This window comes from Hemiscyllium ocellatum, chromosome 9 (genome assembly GCF_020745735.1).
Source record: "Hemiscyllium ocellatum isolate sHemOce1 chromosome 9, sHemOce1.pat.X.cur, whole genome shotgun sequence".
Taxonomy (NCBI): domain Eukaryota; kingdom Metazoa; phylum Chordata; class Chondrichthyes; order Orectolobiformes; family Hemiscylliidae; genus Hemiscyllium; species Hemiscyllium ocellatum.
In genome coordinates, this window is record NC_083409.1 from 45862134 (window position 1) to 45883403 (window position 21270).

Below are 21270 nucleotides of genomic sequence, written 5' to 3' on the forward strand. Positions count from 1 at the left end.
CACAGTAGACATCTCAGAACAGCTTTTAAAAACTAGTTTGAATATTTTCAGGGACAGTACATTGCATGCTTGAATTCAGAAATTGTTCTTCGAGGATTACCAAAATTACTCAAACATATTGTGGCGAGTGCAGAAGTTTTGACTCCTGGAACGTAAATATTGTGTGCATTTTGGGTGATCTTCATGATGATGCTCAGAGAATTCGGTTTTATCCCATGTTAGGTGATTAAGTCAACTCCCTGTTATTTGAGTACCAATAGAGTTTTTGAGTTGAATTCTGTACCTTCTGTATGACTTGCTGTTTATGCTGTTTGGCATGTACACTTGTTTATCTTCACCAGGATGACACCTCGTTTTTATGTATGCTTGCTGCTGCTCCTGGTATGCCTTCCTGAATTCTTCATTGAATCAGGGTTGGTCCCCTGGCTTGACAGCACTGGTAGTGTGCAGGATATGCTGAGCCAGGAAGTTACAATTCTGGTGCTGTCGACAGCCCAAAGCAAGGTTGAGCAGCGCGGAGTTGCTAGATCTGTTTGAAGACTTTCTGGTTTAGCCTTGTGATATTCTCACACAACATGATGGAGCGCTTCCTCAAGGTGAAGACTGGAATGTCACTACAAGGGCAGTACAGTGGTCACGTTTACTAATACTGTCAGGGACAGATACGTCTACAGCCAGCAGATTGGTGAGGATGAGGTCAAGCATATCTTACCCACTTGTTGGTTCCCTCACATACCCAGTCTAGCAGCTATGACCAGCTCAATCAGTAATGCTGCTGAGCCACCGTCTGTGATGGACATTGAAGTCCCCCACCCAGAGTATATTGCATAGCTTTGCCACCCTCAGTGCTGTATGGGGTGATTACAAGACGGATTCCTGCTCATGTTTGACCTGATGCCAAGAGACCTCATGGCCTCTGGAGCCAACGTCGAGGACTCAAACTCTGTCCCAAACACCATGTTGCCACCTCTCATGGATCTATCTCATCGCTGGGCATGACATATCTAGTGATGGTCGTCTTGCCTGTAAGGTATGATTTCATGAGAATGAATATATCAGTCTGCTGTTTGACTAGTGTGTGTGTCTCTGTGTCTGTCTATCTGTCTGTGTCTGTGAGTGTGTGTGCGCGCATCTGTGTCTGTCTGTCTGGGACTGTCTTTGTGTGGGCATGTCTATGTGTGGGTGTGTATAAATTTGTGTCTATGTGCATATGTCTGTATGTGTCTGTGTGTGTAAGTGTGGGGGTCTGTGTGTGTATGCGTTTGTGTCTGTGCGCATGTGTTTGTGTTTCTGACTGTGCATATATGTGCGTGTGCACCTGTGTGTGTGTATCTGTATGTGTCTGTGTATGTGTGTCTGTGTCTCTATGTGTGTCTGTGTGCATCTGTGTCAGTGTATGTGTCTGTATGTGTCTGCCTGTGTGTCAGTGTCTCTGTGCATATATGTTTGTGTCCATGTGGTATATCTGTATGTGGGTGTGTCCATTTTTGTCTCTGTGTGTCTGTTTTTGTCTGTGTGCGTGTGTGTGTGTGTGAGTGGGTGTCTATATGTATGTGTGTATGTTTGTGTGTGTTGTGTTTGTGCGTGTGTCTGTATTTGCATCTGTGTGTATGTGTACATGACTGTGTCTCTGTGTATCTGTGTCTGCCTGTCTGTATTTCTGTATGTGTTTCCATGTGTATGTCTGTGCCTGTGTGTGTGTGTCTGTGTTTATGTGTCTCTGTGTATGTCAGTGTGTGAGAGTCTTGTGTCTGAGTATATCTGTGTACGTGTGTCTGTGTGTGCAAGTCTGTGTGTGTGCACGCATCTGTGTGTATGTGTGCGTGTTTGTCTGAACGTGTGTGTCTGTGTGCTTCCGTGTGTCTGTCTGTCTGTGCCTATGTGTGTGTGTTTGTGCTTGTGTGCCTGTGTGTGTCTGAGTGTATCTGTGTGTGTGTTTGTCTCTGCATGTGTCAGTGTGTGTGTGTCTTGTGTCTGAGAGTGTCTGTATGTGTGTTTGTCTGTGTGCACATCTGTGTGTCCGTCTGTGTGTGTGTGGGTTCTGCATGTCTGTGTTTGTATGTGCGCATGTGTGTATGTGTGTGTGTGTCTGTGCGCGCCTGTGTGTGTGCGCACATATGTGTGTGTACGCATATCTGTGTATCTGTATGTGCATGTGTGCCTAAGTGTGTGGGTGTCTGTGTGCATGTGTCTGTTTGTGTCTGTGTGTGGGTGTGTGAGCATGTGTCCATGTCTCTGTGTTTGTTTGTGTGTGAGCATCTGTGTGTGTGTGTGTGCCTGTGTGTTTGTCTGCACGTGTGTGTGTCTGTCTGTGTGTGCATGTCTGTGTGTGAGCGTCTGTGTATGTGCCTGTGTGTTTGTCTGCGTGTGCGTGTGTGTTTCCGTGTGTGTCTGTGCCTCTGTGTGTGTGTCTGTGCTTGTGTGTCTGAGTGTATCTGTGTGTGTGTTTGTCTCTGCATGCACGTCTGTGTGTGTCTTGTGTCTGAGAGTGCCTGAGTGTATCTGTGTGTGTCTGTGTGTTTGTGTGTGCACATCTGCGTCTGTGTGTACGTGTCTGTCTGTGTTTGCATGTCTGTGTCTGTATGTCTGTGTTTGTATGTGCATGTGCGTGTGTGCGCGTGCCTGTGTGTGATTGTTTGTGTGTGTGTATGTCTGTGTTTGCATGTCTGTGTATCTGTATGTGCATGTGTGTCTGTGTATGTGTTTGTGTGTGTGTCTGTGCTTGTGTGTGTGTGTGTGTGTGTGTGTGTGAGACTGTGTCTGTGTGTGTGCCTGCGCATGTGTGTGCGTCTGTGTATTTGTGTCTGCCTGTCTGTGTGCATTTATGTTTTTCCATATGTACATCTGTGCCTGTGTGTGTCTCTGTGCCTGTGTGTGTTTCTGTGTGTGTGTGTCTGTGCCTATGCGTGTGTCTGTTTGTGCGTTTCTGTATGTGTGTCAGTGAGTGAGAGTCTTGTGGCTGAGTGTGTGTGAGTGTATCTGTGTGTCTGTGTGTGCAGGTCTGTGTGTGTGTGCGCGTGCGTGTCTGTGCAAGCACCTGTCTGTATGCGTGTGCACACATCTGTATTTTTGCACGTGCATGCATGTTTCTGTGTGTGTATGCATGTCTGTATGTGCATGTGTATCCGTGTGTGAGCATGTCTGCATGTATGTGCCTGTGTGCGTGTTTGTGTATCTGTTTCCGTGTCGGTTTCCATGTGTGTTTCTGTCTGTGTCTGTGTGTCCATGCCTGTGTGTCTGTTTGCGTGCGTGTCTGTGTTTCTGTGCGTCAGTGTCTGTGTCAGTGTCTGTGCGTCTGTGTGTGTGTGTCTGTGTTTGTGCGTCTGTGTGTGTGCCTGAGTGCGTTTGTCTGTGTGTCTGTGTATCTGTGTCTGTGTGTCTATGTGTGTGCGTGTCTGTGTTTCTGTGCATCAGGTGTGTGTGTCAGTGTGTGTGGGTCTGTGTTTGTGCATCTGTGTGTGTATGCCTTGTGTGCGTTTGTCTGTGTATCTGTGTCTGTGTTTCTGCGCATCAGTGTTTGTGTGTCAGTGTGTGCGGGTCTGTGTTTGTGCGTCTGTGTGTGTGCCTTGTGTGTGTTTGTCTGTGTATCTGTGTCTGTGTGTGTGCGTGTCTGTGTTTCTGTGCATCAGTGTGCGTTTGTCTGTGTGTGTATGGGGATGATGACGGCAGCTGTTGAAATTTTGGCACAAGCCCTCAAGTGTTACCAAGGGGGTCTCTGCAGAGTCAACCTGGCTGTGTTTGTCACTGCTGAAAATGTGTTGCTGGAAAAGCGCAGCAGGTCAGGCAGCATCCAAGGAGCAAGAGAGTCAACGTTTCGGGCATGAGCCCTTCTTCAGGAATCATTTCTATTGATTTGCTTGATGACAGACGGTTTGCCCAGACTCATTTCTTCTCTGAGACTCTGTCGCAGTTAGATTCAACTGAGAGGCTTGCTCGGCCATTTCACAGGGCAAGTAAGAGTCAATTACAATTCTGTGGGTCTGGCGCCACGTGTAAACCAGATCAGAAGAGGATGGCAGATTTCCTTTCCAAAAGCACAATAGTGACCAAGTTCAGTAAGAGGAAAGGTGTGGGCTGTGGGACGTCCCGTTCTTCCCACTTTCATCTATTGCATTTTGTTAATTCTGGCAAAATGTATAATCATCATGGGAGTGCAGTGCTCAGAGCTGAAAGCATCATTTTCAATTTTGTAAAGCTGTTTAACGTGAACAAATGGAGCAAGTAAATACAGATGTCATCATGATTTCAATAATTTACCCCTTCCTAACTCCAAAGTACATGGTATTAAACATTAAACATCATTCATACAGTAAACACCAAACAATACCTTCATTTTCAATTGCAAACACTATAACGTTAACTGTAAAGCTTGGCAATATTTTTAAAAATTCAAAACTGTGTTCGTATATACATTAAAGATATTAAGACATTTACATTATCAGTATTGCAAACATTAATCACCTGAGTTAAAAATCACACAGGTTAATAGTCCAACAGGTTTCATTGGAAGCACACTAGCTTTCGGAGCGATGCTCCTTCATCAGGTGGTAGTGGAGGGCTCAATCCTTACGCAGAATTTCTAGCAAGAATTTACAGTGTGATGTAACTGAAATTATACATTGAAAAATTGATTGTCTGTTAAGCCTTTCATCTGTTAGTTTCACTTCTTTCATGTGTAAATCACAAAACCTTTTTATAAAAAGTTGCATTCTCAGGTTAGCTGTTAACAATGGTGATAGCTAGACAATATGTTGAAGGTGTTGGCCCCCTGTGTTCTCTGTCTACGCCATGATGTTTAGATTGATTCTAATCTAAAAAGTGAGATAACTGAGTTTTACATAAATTCATGCAGTTTTTGAGCTCAGAGTTCTACATGAATGTATGCAGTTTTTGAGCAAAGTACAATGTAGCCCTGCAAGTACAAATTCACCCCACAAAATATATGTGTGCATGTGGGTCTTTGTGTGTGTGTGTGTGTGTGTGTGTGTGTCTATCTGGGTTGGGGGTTGTGAGTGTGAGAAAGTGTGTGTGTGTGTAGTGAGTGCAGCGTGTCTTAAGTCTGTGAGGGGGTGCATGTGTGAGTGTGGGAGTGTGTGTGCCTGTAAGAGTGTGTATGCATGTCTGTGTGTCCATGTGTATAGGAGTATCTGTGTGTGTGTGTAGTGCAATGGCGGTCACTTGTAATGTGACATAAACCCAAGGTCCCGGTTGAGTGGGCAAGCAGAGGCTGATAGCTAAGTTCAGTACCCATAGGGAGGGCCTCAACCAGGACCTTGGGTTTATGTCACTTTACAGGTGACCACCATTGCACTATACACACACACACAGATACTCCTACACACGAACACAAACACACACACACACACACACACTCCCACACTCCCACATGCAACCCCTCACAGACATTGCATAATTTCAGTTACATCACACTGTAAATTTTTGCTAGAAATTCTGTGTGCTAGGATTGAGCTCTCCACTACCACCTGATGAAGGAGCGTCACACCGAAAGCTAGTGTGCTTCCAATTAAACCTGTTGGACTATAACCTGGTGTTGTGTGATTTTTAACTTTGTACACCCCAGTCCAACACCAGCATCTCCAAATCATGATTAATCACCTAAGCCTGCAATACTGTATTTATTCTTCAATAATGCTGAGGAATGTATCTGCTTTCATCTACTCATTGAAAGGAAGACAGTTCACAGAAGCTTCACTTAAAATGTTTTGCTGAGCAATTTTTACATTTCTTCAGTGCATTTTGTTTTCTCCCACAAACCCAAGATATTTCAATACTTAATTCATAATTAAACTTGAAAAAGAAACACACTTTCACCTCGGATATCAAGAGCCATTCCAAGGAATACTTGACATCTATGATTTTGCTTGCCAATTTAATGTAGTTAGTTGCCAAGCTCAAAATTGTTTTGGAATTACTCGCTTCACTTTCAAAATCCAGTTCAGCAACATTTCTGAGAAATCTCGTCAACGCAAGCAAGTCAGTAGAGGTGAGTTTAGCGTGGCTTTGATCTGCAGCTTCACACAACAAGCTGGTGATGTAGTTTGCAACAGACACATTTTCTGGGTAATCGCTTTGGTTCAGCAGCAAATAATCTGCGATCTAAAGCAACCAAAAAACAAAAATATTTGTATACAATACACTACCACAATATTAACTGATAGCATATATATTTTGTAAATGAAGAAACTCTTATGCCCTCTGTGCACCTTCTCAGCAGCCATAACATTGTATTCCTCACTCTGTTATCTTACCCTTTGTATGGTATAACCTGACCGTACTACACGCAAAACAAAATGTTTCCTTGTGCATAGATACATGTGATAATAAATCAAACCAAATCAAAATCTTACAATATCTGACCTAAGTTTATCTTCTGTCGAATATTGAAAAATTAAAAGCTTAGAGATATATCAAAAGAATATATAATTCTGAGAAAAAATGCAGTATTCTATTAGTAAGTAAGAATATAAAGGTAACCCCACATGAATATTCCTTCAACATGTTTAGTTTCTGATAGATTAACATGCAAGATCAACATGGTTTAGAATCTTTTATATTCACCACCATTAGCCCACAATTAGAACAATCTCTAGCACATTTTTTTAAATGATCAGATATTAAAATTGTTTCAATTGTAAATGCCAATTAGAACCTTGTCATTTCAAAAACATTTTACCGCAAAAAATTTGGTTTGGCAATTATTTAAAATTCAATAAATGACCATGGTCCCACTGAGATTTAATACAGGAGACTAGAATCCATTCATTATAATGAATCAATTTTAGACCTTTTATTTAGATCAGCCTATTTTGATGCAACTGTTACAAAGTCATGGTCATGGAGGAGGAGAAAGTGAGGACTGCAGGTGCTGGAGCTCAGAGTTGAGAATGTGGTGCTGGAAAAGCACAGCAGCTCAGGCAGCATCTGAGAAGCAGGAGAATCAACCTTTCGGGCATAAGCCGTTTATCAGGAGGTCATGATGAAGGGCTTATGCCTAAAACGTCGATTCTCCTGCTCCTTAAATTCTGCCTGACCTGCTGCGCTTTTCCAGCACCACACTCTCAACAAAGTCATGCTCATGTCAAATTCACATTTTTAAGTCTGGAAACTGACATTGGACATTTTAAAAAGTACTGATTTTTAAACCAAAACATGGGCAGTGACTAAAACTAAGGAATAAGCTAGGAATTTGCAATGCTATGTCGTTCACTTTCTACTTCATTGGGGTGGGGATGTAGGGCCTATGAAAATGCGACTGGAGACAAGAAACACCTGGAAACATGTATGTAGCTTTCTTTCTATCTTATCAAAATTAGAGATTCGTGGTTATGCAATCATAAAATAATAAACTTTGTAGAAGTTAGTCACTTGGACAAACTACCTTCATTTTTCTTAAGCAGACAGTGCAGACTTGCGCTATTCAAAAGTACCCTTTGGAAGATACAATGGAGTTTTGAACTCTGGACAGCAGTTCAAGAGAATTCACGTGACCAACCTAGTTTTGTGGGTGGACTTCAACTGGAAAAAATGAGCAGCTGACAGTGAGGGAAAGCTGCTCATTCCCCATCTCCATACAAGATCTCACCCTGTCTGCTCAGTTTAAATGATGCCTGCATCCTGGAAACAGACTAAGGGCTTTTAATAGAAAGTTTTTACAACAGCGTTTCAAGACAGTGGAGAGAACACCAGCTCCAACCTCAAGCGGTCAGCTCAGGATCCACACTTTGGATAGTTTCAGCTAGATCACATCCAGTGACCTCTTACTTAATGAACTTTAACCTGATTCAAGTTAACTTTCTCTACTCTCTTGTTAATATTTTTGCATGTTTGGTTTGAGTGAATATGTTTGCACACAAGTTGCTGAAGTTGGGACATATTCTTACATTTTGAAATTGTTTACCTGGATGTGTTTTATTGTACTAATCCCTGATTTGTTAACTAAAGAAAACCCATTTGGCTTGTTCATTATGTACAGAAACAGAAATACTCACTGAATTTGTAAATATGCTTTTAAAAGATTCAAATCTCTGATGTAACGAAATCACTCCATGTCTCCTCACCTGGTCAATACACAATTCTCTTTCTCCAACAAATCGACATTGTGAGGAAATGGCTCCAAACAATTAAATACTTACTGAAACACGAATGGAATTTGCTTTAACTTGAAGGAAAAATGGAGAGGGTGGAAGAGAAGACAAGTTTTGCATTTGTTCATATATATCTGAAAGGAGAACAGACAATACTGGAATATTTTACAAACTGTGATAATGAAATGGTAACTATTAAAAAAAACAGAAATCCATCTGAACATTCCAAGGTTTTCTTGAACGGTTCCTTAACTTTATGAAGACAGTGTCAGCCATCTCTTGTTTCAGAATAATAGTGAGTGGACAGAATGATCCAGATTGGGAAGCTATTGGCATCAAGATGTTAACTAAAACATACAATTAGATTCTTGAGGTTTTGCCGCTGTAAATATAATTTTCATTTTATACTACAGCCATTTTAAAATGTTTGTAATATAGCGAAAATAATTCAAGATTGCATCAAACTCCTGTCCTCAAAAGTTTATTTTGTGTTATTGTCAGACATCTGCTCCAACATTCTTAATATAAAATTACTGGCCCTATAGCATTTCATTTCCACAACTTCCAGCCAGAGTTCGTGGTGAAAGCCTGATATTCCAACCATTTTATCTTTTCCATTTCTCAAATGACTACAAGATTTTCTATCTTCCCTCTATCCTCACTTCATCTAAAGGCAACACTCAGTCATGACATCTTTGTGCAGTGTTACAATCAATTGACTGGTCACCATGAATGCTTCATTATCTTAGACTTTCCTGAATGGGTCCCAATCTAAATGCTCCTCAAAGAAACATCAAACATACATGCCTACAGAAGTTAATCTCCAAAAATGCTCTCAATAACTTGTTTATGGTGTCAGTAAATTGCCTTGGTCAAAATCAACTGATCAATGCAAGCCAGAAAGTTTCTTCCAAGACTTCATCCTGAAAAAAAAAAGCAAGTCTAGGATGGGAACAGAAAACAATTTACACTGTTCAGTCTTACAGAGTTACTGATCTTGTTCTGCAGCTTCAACCGATGTCCCAACTACAAAGAAACCAGAAAACCTAGCATGTGGGCAAAAGGCTTTGTCGAAAACCTGACAATGTTCGACCAGAGCTTTTACTCTTCACTATAAAGTGTCCAGTCCATCAGGAACATGACTCCACAATTTGGAGTCTTATTAATGTTGTGACTGAAGCAAGTTTCTCACCATACAGCTCAAAATTAGAGAAGCAACTCATGAAATTTTCGGAATTTCATAATGCTTGTTACAATGCTGGAATCTAGTGAAATGACAAATCAGCTGCCAAATTAATTGTTTCTATCGAGAAGGCAAACATTGGATCCTGGTGCATGGTATCAGAGGCCTTCTGGCACTTTGCCTGCGTGGTCATTCTTGAAAAGTGAGTTTTAAAAGTTTAACAGGAACTTATCATTTGACTCCAGGGGAGTACTTAAATCTAGAACAACATTGCTTAGTAAGGTTTTAATTTTGCACATGTGCAACAGAATGCACTGGGCAGTCAGGGACAGGAACTCTAGGCAATTTTAACTTCCGAACCCAAAGATGTTGAGTCCATTGTAGCACATCAACTCCTTAACGGAGGTCAGCTTTTACTCAAGTGTTTCTCCCAAGTGCAGCAAAACTTATTGCAACACTAGCCTTCAAATATCTATTCCACACTATTCTCTGCTCACCGGTCCATGGCTCACTCTGATTCCAGCTGCCCTCCATCCCAAGTCTCACAGGCTCCTACTGAGTTCTGCTTGTGCCACATGCAATCATTTCAGCATCTGCTACTGCAGTAACAGGACTTGCATAGGGGTATGACTGTCTAGGGAAACTCTGGTTGGATGGGAAGAGAGAGAAGGGAAAACTCAGGGTGGGAACACAATATATGAGGTGAGAGAAGAGAATGGTACTAGCTCATGGTTAGAAAGAGAATGGGACAGAGCAACACAGGTTTCAGAGGTAAGTTTGCTCACTGAGCTGCAAGGTTCATTTTCAGACATTTCGTCACCATACTAGGTGACATCGTCAGTGAGCCTCCAGTGAAGCACTGCTTTTTATTTATGTGTTTAGGTTTCCTTGGGTTGGTGATGTCATTTCCTGTGGTGATGTAATGTCCTTTGGTGATGTCATGTCCTTTGGGGATGTTATGCCCTGTTCTTTTTCTCAGGGGGTGGTAAACGGGATCCAAGTCAAAGTATTTGTTGATAGAGTTCCAGTTGGAATGCCATGCTTCTAGGATTTCTCATGCGTGTGTCTCTGTTTGACTTGTCCTAGAATGGATGTGTTGTCCCAGTCGAAGTGGTGTCCTTCCTCATCTGTATGTAAAGATATTAATGAGAGTGGATATGTCTTTTTGTGGCTAGTTGATGTTCATGTATCCTGGTGGCTAGTTTTCTGCTTGTTTGTCCAATGTAGTGTTTATTACAGTTCTTGCACGGTATTTTGTAAATGACATTAGTTTTGCTTGTTGTAAACATCACCACAGGAAATGACATCACCAACCCAAGGAAACCCAAACACATAAATAAAAAGCAGGCCATACCACCAGTGTTTCACTGGAGGTTGACTGATGAAACATCTGAAAATGAAACTTCCAGCTCAGTGAACTAATTTACATCCAGAACCTCAACCTGAGCTACAAATCTCAAAACTCGCTATCACAGGTTTTGACTGGCCTTTACTCATAATTATTGTGCACTTTATTACCATCCAATTGAAATAAACACAAACCTGTTTTGTATTTGTTTCACACCAGCTTTTTATTTTATAAAACCCACTTTTCTCCTGTTGACTAAATGACCAGTGCCACATAATCTGTGCAATATCTCCTCTCGCCACTCAACCAACAAACAATATTCAAGGCTATCATATGGAAAGAAACACGCAAGTGAACATATTCAATTCATATCAAAACAACAAAGGCATTTTTGGTGAGGTTCACTCACAGAAATGACATCTAAAACATCAAAATGAAAACGTAATTTCACCTTTGTCATATCGACAGAGTACTTCTCTCTGTTTTGAGCAGTTTTCTGATTCCCATGCTCCAGTTAATGGGTCAAAGGCTACACATTCTCCTTTATTAACTGGGTGGCTGACGTCTGATGAGATGTTGTGAAAATGGGGCAAAGTTCCATCAACCCACAAAATGTCAAATGGTTCAGTGGGTTGGAATCCATCACCTACATTGGGTGGGAAGGGGGAAAGATACCTTTAGCCACAAGACAAAGAAGCACTTTAAGTCGCTGTTACAAATCCTAGAATCTTCAAATGACACTGCAGCAAATGAGGCCATTCTGCCTGTTGTGACTGTGCTGGCTTTGACAAACTATCTATTTAAATCAAACCTCCAGTAATCTCCAAATCAAAGAAGACTATAAGATACAGGAGCTGAAATAGGCCATTCAGCCCATGAAGTCTGCTGTGCCATTCATGGTTGATAAGATAATCCTCACTTCCATTTCCCTGCCTTTTTTCCCTGAAAAGCCTCAATTCCCTTACTGATTAAAAATCTGTCTCTCTCAGCCTTGAATGTACGTATTGATTCCGTCTCGACAGCACTCTGCTGTAAGGAATTCCACAGGTTGACTGCCAACAGAGAAGACATTTCTCCTCATCTCTGTTTGAAATGTGTGACCCCTCATTCTGAGATTATGCCCTCTGGTCCTGGACCCTCTCTGAAGGGGAAACACTCTTCCTACATCTACCTTCTCAAGTCCTCTAAGAATCTTATTTGTTTCAACAAGGTCACCTCTCATTCTTCTATATTCCAATGAGTAAGGGCCCAATGTATTCAACCTCTCTTCACAGGACAGCCCATCTATACCTGATATCAGCCAAGAGAACCTCCTCTGGAATGTATCAAATGCCAATGTATCTTCCCTTATATACGAATACCAAAATGGATCACGACATTCCAGCTATAGTTTGACTAATTTATTAGAGAGTTTTAAAAAAAAGTAACTATTTTTATACTCCATTGAGATAAAGGCCAACGTCCCATTTTACCTTCCTTTTTACCCGATGCACTTGTATGCTAACTTTTTCTGACTTGTGGATGAAGGCTCCTAAATCCGTTTGTTCATAGCTTTCTGCCGTCTTTTTCCATTTGAATAATATTCAGCTCCTCTCTTCTTCCTGCAAAAGTGCATACCTTCATTTCCCTATAGTAGATTCCATCTGCCAAGTTTCAGCCCACTCACACGACTTATTCCTCTGCAGACTCTGTGATTTTGTCACTGTTTGTCTTCCCATGTGGGATGGCATGGTGGCTCAGTGGATAGCACTGCTGCCTCACAGCACCAGGCACGTGGGTTCAATTCTAGACTCACGCGACTGTCTGTGTGGAGTTTGCGCATTCTCCCTGTGTCTACGTGGGCTCCCTCCGGGGACTCTGGTTTCCTCCCACAGTTCAAAGAGGCAAGGTGGATTAGCTATGGGAAATGCAGACTTATTTGGAGGGGGGGGGGAATCTGGGTCTGAGTGGGATGCTCTTTGGAGAGATAGTATGGGCCCAGTGGCCTGCTTCCACACTGTAGGGATTCTACTTTCATGTCAACCACAAGCTTGGATATAGGACATTCACTTTCTTCATCCAGGCCATTAATACAGATTGGAAATAATTGTGACCCCAGCACTGATCCCTCTGATACTCCTCTAATTATGTTTCCAGCCTGAAAATGCACCCCTTATCCCAACTCTCCAATTTCTCTTAATTAATGCATTCCTCTGACCATGCAAATATACAACCTCCATCACCATGAGCTTATACTATTAAGTAGCCGAATGTGCTTCCCTAATCAAACACCTGAAAATCCAAATATATTACAACCACTGCTTCCCCTTTATCTATCCTGCTTATTACCTTCACAAAGGAATGCTTGTAAATTTGCAGACAGTGAAAATTGCAGATGCTGGAGAGTCAAAGTCAATAAAGTTTGGCACTGGAAAAAGCACAGCAGGTTAGTCAGCATTTGAGGAGCAAGAGAGTTGATGTTTTGGGCATAAGCCCTTCGTCAGGTCTGGAGAGGGGGAAGGGACTGAGAAATAAATAGGAGGGTTGGGGTTGGGCTCAGGGAAAGGTAGTTGAGATGGTGATAGGTGGGCAAAGATAGGAGGTGATTGTGATAGGTCGGTGAGAACATGCAGGTAGGAAGAAAGATTAACAGGTAGGTTAGGTCAAGAGGGCTGTGCCAAATTGGAGGGTTGTATCTGGGATGGGGTGGGGGGAGGGGGGATTTGGAAAATGGTGAATTCAATGTTGAGGTTGTGTGGTTGTAGGCTACTGAGGTGTTCCTCCTCCAGTGTGCAGGTGGCCTTGTTTAGGTGGTGGAGGAGGTCCAGGATGGGCATGTTAAGGGGGGAGTTGAAATGGATGGCCACCGGAAGGTAGGGTTGGTTGGTGCATACAGACCAGAGATGTTCCCTGAACCATTCCACAAGTTTGCGTTCGGTCTCTCCGGTGGAGAGGAGACCACATCGAGAGCCACAGATCTACATCGAGAGCAGTTAATCAGCTTCAAATAAACATCTGCTGGATTTGGAATGATGCTTTGGGGCCTTAAATGGATGTGGTGGGGGGGGAGAGGGGGTAGGTGTGGGTGCAGGTTTTGCACTTCTTACTGTGGCAGAAGGTGTCAGGTATGGGGAGGGGAAGGTTTGGTGGGGAGTGCGGATCTAACAAGGGAGTTGCGGAGGGAAAGGTCCCTACAGAATGCAGATGGGGTGGATAGGGAAATATATTTTTAGTGGTGGGGTCTGACAGAAGGTGGCAAAAATGGTGGAGGATGACACACTGGATTTGCAGATTAGTGGGATGGAATGTGAAGACCAGGAGGCTTCTACCCTTGTCATGTTTGGGGTGAGGGGATTTGAAGGCTTCAATGTGGGAAATGGAGGAGATACAATTGAGGCATTACTGATCACAGGGGAGGGGAAATGGCTTAATCTTCTCTTCATGAAGGTGTGCTGACTCTGCGTGATCATATTATGAATTTCTAAATACTTTGTCATTTCATCCTTTATATAGTATTTTCAAAATTTCCCAATTACAGGCGTTAAGCTAATAAATACGTTCCTTGAAACTCATTTTTAATTGCCAATAAAGGTATGCCTGAACATTTTAAAGCATTTATTTACATTTCTGACGGCCTCTGATTCACTTTGTTCCTGACGTTTCTCTCATCGCTAGTTTTCATTTCTTTTGTTTGTTGGGGGATATGAACATTGCTGGCGAAGATAGCAGTGAATTTCCTTCCCTAAATACCCAGGGAAGCTGGTGCTCAGCTGCCTTGCTGAACAACTGTAATCCTCAGGGTGGGTGAACTCTCACAGTGTTACAGGGAAGGGATTTCCTTTATTTTGACCCAGCAAGAGGTAAGGCATTGTGTAACTGTTCCGAGCCAAGTTGAGAGTTATGGATATGATGGTGCCCCAAGTATCAGTTGCCCACATCTTTCTAGCTCATAAAGGGTTTGAGTTTGGACACTGCTGTCTCAGGAGCCTTTAAGAAAGGAAGCAAAATTAAAACAGAGACTGCATTATTTTTAAAAAGTGCTCGATTGCTTACTTAGGGAGCTGAAAGTGTGTAAAGTGCTGTACAATGGAAAAGGTTTCTTATTTCATTTGTACTGTAGGAGCAGAGTGACAGTGATACTGGACGACTGGAGCAGAGTGACAGTGATACTGGACTACTGTAGGAGCACAGGGACGGTGATTCTGGACTACAGTAGGAGCAGAGTGACAGTGATACTGGGCAACTGAAGAAGCAGTGTGACAGTGATGTTGGACTAGTGTAGAAGCAGAGTGACAGTGATACTGGAGTGCTGTAGGTGCATAGTGACAGTGATACTCGACTACTGTAGGAGCAGAGTGACAGTGATGCTGGACTATTGCAGGAACAGAGTGACATTAATACTGGACAACTGTAGGAGCAGAGTGACGGTGATGCTGGACTACTGTAGAATCAGAGTGATGGTGATGCTGGACTACTGTCGAAGCAGAGTGACAGTGATACTGGAAGACAGTAGGAGCAGAGTGACGGTGGTATTGGACTACTGTGGGAGCACATTGACATTGATACTGAACTACTGCAGGAGCAGAGTGAAAGGGATACTGTACAACTGTAGGAACAGAGTGACTGTGATACTGGACTACTGTAGGAGCAGAGTGAGGGTGATACTGGACTACTGTAGGAGCAGAGAGAGAGTGATACTGGACAACTGCAGGAGCAGAGTGACGGTGATTCTGGGCTACTGCAGAAGCAGAGTGACAGTAATACTGGACAACTGCAGGAGCAGAGTGACGGTGATTCTGGACTATGTAGAAGCAGAGTGACAGTGATACTGGCATGCTGTAGGTGCATAGTGACAGTGACACTGGACTACTGTAGAAGCAGAGTTATGGTGATGCTGGAAGACTGCAGGAGCAGAGTGACCGGAGTAGTGGATTACTTTCACAGCAGAGTAACAGTAATACTGGACTATCTGTAGGAGCAGAGTGACGGTGATATTGGACTACTGTTGGAGAACATTGACAGTGATACTGAACTACTGTAGGAGCAGAGTGACAGTGATGCTGGACTACTGTAGGAGCACAGGGACGGTGATACTGAACTACTGTAGGAGCAGAGTGATAGTGATACTGGAGTGCTGTAGGGGCAGAGTGACGGTGATGCTGGACTATTGCAGGAACAGAGTGACATTAATACTGGACAACTGTAGGAGCAGAGTGACGGTGAAATTGGACTACTGTCGGAGCACATTGACAGTGATACGGAACTACTGTAGGATCAGGGTGACAGTGATACTGGAAGATGGTAGAAGCAGTGTGACGGTAATTCTGGACTACTGTAGGAGCAGAGTGACAGTGATGCAAAACTACTGTAGAAGCACATTGGGAGTGATACCGGACTACTGTAGGAGCAGAGTGATAGTAATACTGGACTACTGTAGGAGCAGACTGATGGTGATAATGGACTACTGTAGGATCAGAGTGATGTTGATGCTGGAAGACTGGAGAATCAGAGTGACGGTGGTACTGGAAGACTGTAGGATCAGAGTGACGGTGATGCAGGACTACAGTAGGAGCAGAGTGACGGTGACAGTGATACTGGACGACTGGAGCAGCAGAGTGACAGTGATACTGGACTACTGTCGGAGCAGAGTGACGATGATGCCGGAAGACTGTAGGATCAGAGTGACGGTGATGCTGGACTACTGTCGAAGCAGAGTGACAGTGATACAGGAAGACGGTAGGAGCAGAGTGACGGTGGTACTGGACTACTATAGGAGCCAAGAGACAGACTATTGAACTACTGTGGGAGCACTTGACATTGATACTGAACTACTGCAGGAGCAGTGTGAAAGGGATACTGTACAACTGTAGGAACAGAGTGACGGTGATACTGGTCTACTGAAGGAGCAGAGTTACAGTAATACTGTACTGCTGTAGAGCACAGTGACAGTGATATTGAACTACTGTAGGAGCAGAGGGATGGTGCTACTGGAAGACTGTAGGAGCAGAGTGAAAGTGATTCTGGACTACTGGAGGAACCAGAGTGACAGTGATGCTGGACTATTGTAGGAGCACAGTGACGGTGACTCTGGACTACTGTCGAAGCAGAGTGACAGTGATACTGGAAGACGTTAGGAGCAGAGTGACGGTGGTACTGGACTATTATAGGAGCCGAGAGACAGACTATTGGACCACTGTGGGAGAACTTGATATTTAAAATGAACTACTGCAGGAGCAGTGTGAAAGGGATACTGTACAACTGTAGGAGCAGAGTGATAGTGATGCTGGACTACTGTAGGAGCAAAGGGATGGTGATACTGGAAGACTGCAGGAGCAGAGTGAAAGTGATTCTGGACTACTGTAGGAGCAGAGTGACAGTGATACTGGACTACTGTAGGAGCAGTGGGATGGTGATACTAGAAGACTGTAGGAGCAAAGAGACTGTGATACTGGACTACTGTAGGAGCAGAGTGACAGTGATACTGAACTACAGTAGGAGCAGAGTGACGGTGATGCTGGACTACTGTCGAAGCAAAGTGACAGTGACACTGGACTACTGTTGGAGCAGAGTGATGGTGATACTGGAAGACTGCAGGAGCAGAGTGAAAGTGATTCTGGACTACTGTAGGAGCAGAGTGACAGTGATACTGGACTACTGTAGGAACAGAGGGATGGTGATACTGGAAGACTGCAGGAGCAGAGTGAAAGTGATTCTGGACTACTGTAGGATCAGAGTGACAGTGATAATGGACTACTGTAGGAGCAGAGTGACCATGATGCCGGAAGACTGTAGGATCAGAGTGACAGTGATTCTGGACTACTGTAGGAGCAGAGTGACAGTGATACTGGAATGCTGTAGGGGCAGAGTGACATTGATACTGAACTACTGCAGGAGCAGAGTGAAAGGGATACTGTACAACTGTAGGAAGAGAGTGACGGTGATACTGGACTACTGTAGGAGCAGAGTGAGGGTGATACTGGACTACTGTAGGAGCACAGAGTGAGTGATATTAGACTACTGTAGGAGCAGAGTGATAGTGATACTGGACTACTGTAGGAGTAGAGTGACGGTGACGGTGATACTGAACGACTGGAGCAGCAGAGTGACAGTGATTCTGGACTACTGTAGGAGCAGAGTGACAGTGATACTGGAGTGCTGTAGGGGCAGAGTGACGGTGATGCTGGACTATTGCAGGAACAGAGTGACATTAATACTGGACAACTGTAGGAGCAGAGTGACGGTGAAATTGGACTACTGTCGGAGCACATTGACAGTGATACTGAACTACTGTGGGAGCAGAGTGACAGTGATGCTGGACTACTGTAGGAGCAGAGTGACTGTGATGCTGGACTACTGTAGGAGCACAATGACGGTGATGCTGGACTACTGTCGAAGCAAAGTGACAGTGATACTGGACTACTGTTGGAGCAGAGTGATGGTGATAATGGACTACTGTAGGAGCAGAGTGACGTTGATGCTGGAAGACTGTAGTATCAGAGTGACGGTGATGCAGGACTACAGTAGGAGCAGAGTGACGGTGATGCAGGACTACAGTAGGAGCAGAGTGACGGTGATTGTGATACTGGACGACTGGAGCAGCAGAGTGATAGTGATACTGGACTACTGTAGGAGCAGAATGACCATGATGCCGGAAGACTGTAGGATCAGAGTGATGGTGATGCTGGACTACTGTCGTAGCAGAGTGACACTGATACTGGAAGACAGTAGGAGCAGAGTGACGGTGGTATTGGACTACTGTGGGAGCACATTGACATTGATACTGAACTACTGCAGGAGCAGAGTGAAAGGGATACTGTACAACTGTAGGAAAAGAGTGACGGTGATACTGGACTACTGCAGGAGCAGATTGACAGTGATACTGGAATACTGTAGTAACATAGTGACAGTGATACTGGACTACTGCAGGAGCAGATTGACAGTGATACTGGAATACTGTAGGAACATAGTGACAGGGATACTGGACTACTGTAGGAGCAGAGTGACAGTGATACTAGACTACTGTAGAAGCAGAGTGACAGTGATACTGGAGTGCTGTAGGGGCAGAGTGACGGTGATGCTGGACTATTGCAGGAACAGAGTGACATTAATACTGGACAACTGTAGAAGCAGAGTGACGGTGAAATTGGACTACTATCGGAGCACATTGACAGTGATACTGAACTACTGTAGGAGCAGAGTGACATTGATGCTGGAAAACTATAGGATCAGAGTGATGGTGATGCTGGACTACTGTCGTAGCAGAGTGACACTGATACTGGAAGACAGCAGGAGCAGAGTGACGGTGGTATTGGACTACTGTGGGAGCACATTGACATTGACACTGAACTACTGCAGGAGCAGAGTGAAAGGGACACTGTACAACTGTAGGAACAGAGTGACAGTGATGCAGGACTACAGTAGGAGCAGAGTGACGGTGATGGTGATACTGGACGACTGGAGCAGCAGAGTGACAGTGATACTGGACTACTGTAGGAGCAGAGTGACCATGATGCCGGAAGACTGTAGGATCAGAGTGATGGTGATGCTGGACTACTGTCGTAGAAGAGTGACACTGATACTGGAAGACAGTAGGAGCAGAGTGACGGTGGTATTGGACTACTGTGGGAGCACATTGACATTGATACTGAACTACTGCAGGAGCAGAGTGAAAGGGATACTGTACAACTGTAGGAACAGAGTGACGGTGATACTGGACTACTGTAGGAGCAGAGTGAGGGTGATACTGGACTACTGTAGGAGCAGAGAGAGAGTGATATTGGACTACTGTAGGAGCAGCGTGATAGTGATACTGGACTACTGTAGGAGTAGAGTGACGGTGACAGTGATACTGGACGACTGGAGCAGCAGAGTGACAGTGATTCTGGACTACTGTAGGAGCAGAGTGACAGTGATACTGGAATGCTGTAGGGGCAGAGTGACGGTGATGCTGGACTATTGCAGGAACAGAGTGACATTAATACTGGACAACTGTAGGAGCAGAGTGACGACGCTGATACTGGACGACTGGAGCAGCAGAGTGATAGGGATACTGGACCTCTGTAGGAGCAGAGTGACGATGATGCCGGAAGACTGTAGGATCAGAGTGACGGTGATGCTGGACTACTGTCGAAGCAGAGTGACAGTGATACTGGAAGACGGTAGGAGCAGAGTGAAGGTGGTACTGGACTACTATAGGAGCCGACAGACAGACTATTGGACTACTGTGGGAGCACTTGACATTGATACTGAACTACTGCAGGAGCAGTGTGAAAGGGATACTGTACAACTGTAGGAACAGAGTGACGGTGATACTGGACTACTGTAGGAGCAGAGTGACAGTGATACTGGTCTACTGAAGGAGCAGAGGGATGGTGATACTGGAAAACTGTAGGAGCATAGTGACAGTGATACTGGACTACTGTAGGAGCAGAGTGACAGTGATACTAGACTACTGTAGAAGCAGAGTGATGGTGATACTGGATTACTGTAGGAGCAGAGAGACAGTGATGCCGAACAAGTATAGGAGCAGTGTGACGGTGATACTGGACTACTGTAGGAGCAAAGAGACAGTGATGCTGGACTACTGTCGGAGCACATTGACAGTAATGCTGGACTACTGTAGAAGCAGAGTGACAGTGATGCTGGACTACTGTCAGAGCAGAGTGACAGTGATATTGGACTGCTGTAGGACCAAAGAGACAGTGATGCTGAACTACTGTAGAAGCAGAGTGACAGTGATACTGAAAGACTGTAGGAGCAGAGTGGCAGTGACGCTGGTTTACTGTAAGATCAGAGTGACAGTGATGCTGAAAGACAGTAGGATCAGAGTGACGGTGATGCTGGACTACTGTAGAAGCAGAGTGATGGTGATACTGGACGACTGTAGCAGCAGAGTGACAGTGATGCTAAACTACTGTAGGAGCACATTGACAGTGATGCCGGACTACTGCAGGGGCAGAGTGACCGTGATACTGGATGACTGTAGGAGAAGAGTGACGGTGATGCTGTACTACTGTAGGAGCAGAGTGAAAGTGGTAGTGGACTTCTGGAGAAGCAAAGTGACAGCAATACTAGACTTCTGTAGGAGCAGACTGACAGGGATGCTGGACTACTGTAGAAGCAGAGTGATAGTGATACTAGAACACTGTAGGGGCAGAGTGACAGTGATACTAGATTACTGTAGGAGCAGAGTGACAGTGATACTGGACGACTGTAGCAGCAGAGTGACAGTTATACTGAATTCCTGGTGGAGCACATTAACCGTGATACTGGAAGACTGTAGGAGCAGAGTGATGGTGATACTCGACAACTGTTGGAGCAGAGTGACAGTTATTCTGGGCTATTGTAGGTGCAGAGTGACGGTGATACTGGATGACTGTAGCAGTAGAGTGGTTGTAATGCTGGATTACTGTAGAAGCAGAGTGATAGTGATACCACACTACTGTAGGAGCAGAGTGACAGTGATACTGGACGACTGTAGGAACAGAGTGACGGTGATACTGGACTACTGTAGGAACAGAGTGACGGTGATACTGGACAACTGTAGGAACAGAGTGACGGAGATACTGGACTACTTCAAGAACAGAGTGACAATGATACTGGACTATTGTGGGAGCCGAGTGACATTGATGCGGACTACTGTAGGAACAGAGTGA

General features: G+C 44.1%; 1 protein-coding gene across 1 annotated transcript in view; it reads right to left on the reverse strand.

Moving 5' to 3' along the window:
• The window catches only part of LOC132818497 (adhesion G-protein coupled receptor D2), a 180500-nt gene that overhangs the window by 141586 nt on the left and 17644 nt on the right, over positions 1-21270 (reverse strand). The window contains exons 4-5 of the mRNA XM_060829557.1: positions 8154-8239; positions 5833-6117 (exon numbers count right to left, since the gene is read on the reverse strand). Of these exons, the coding sequence (XP_060685540.1) occupies positions 5833-6117; positions 8154-8239 (371 nt within the window). The remainder of the gene's footprint in view (positions 1-5832; positions 6118-8153; positions 8240-21270) is intronic.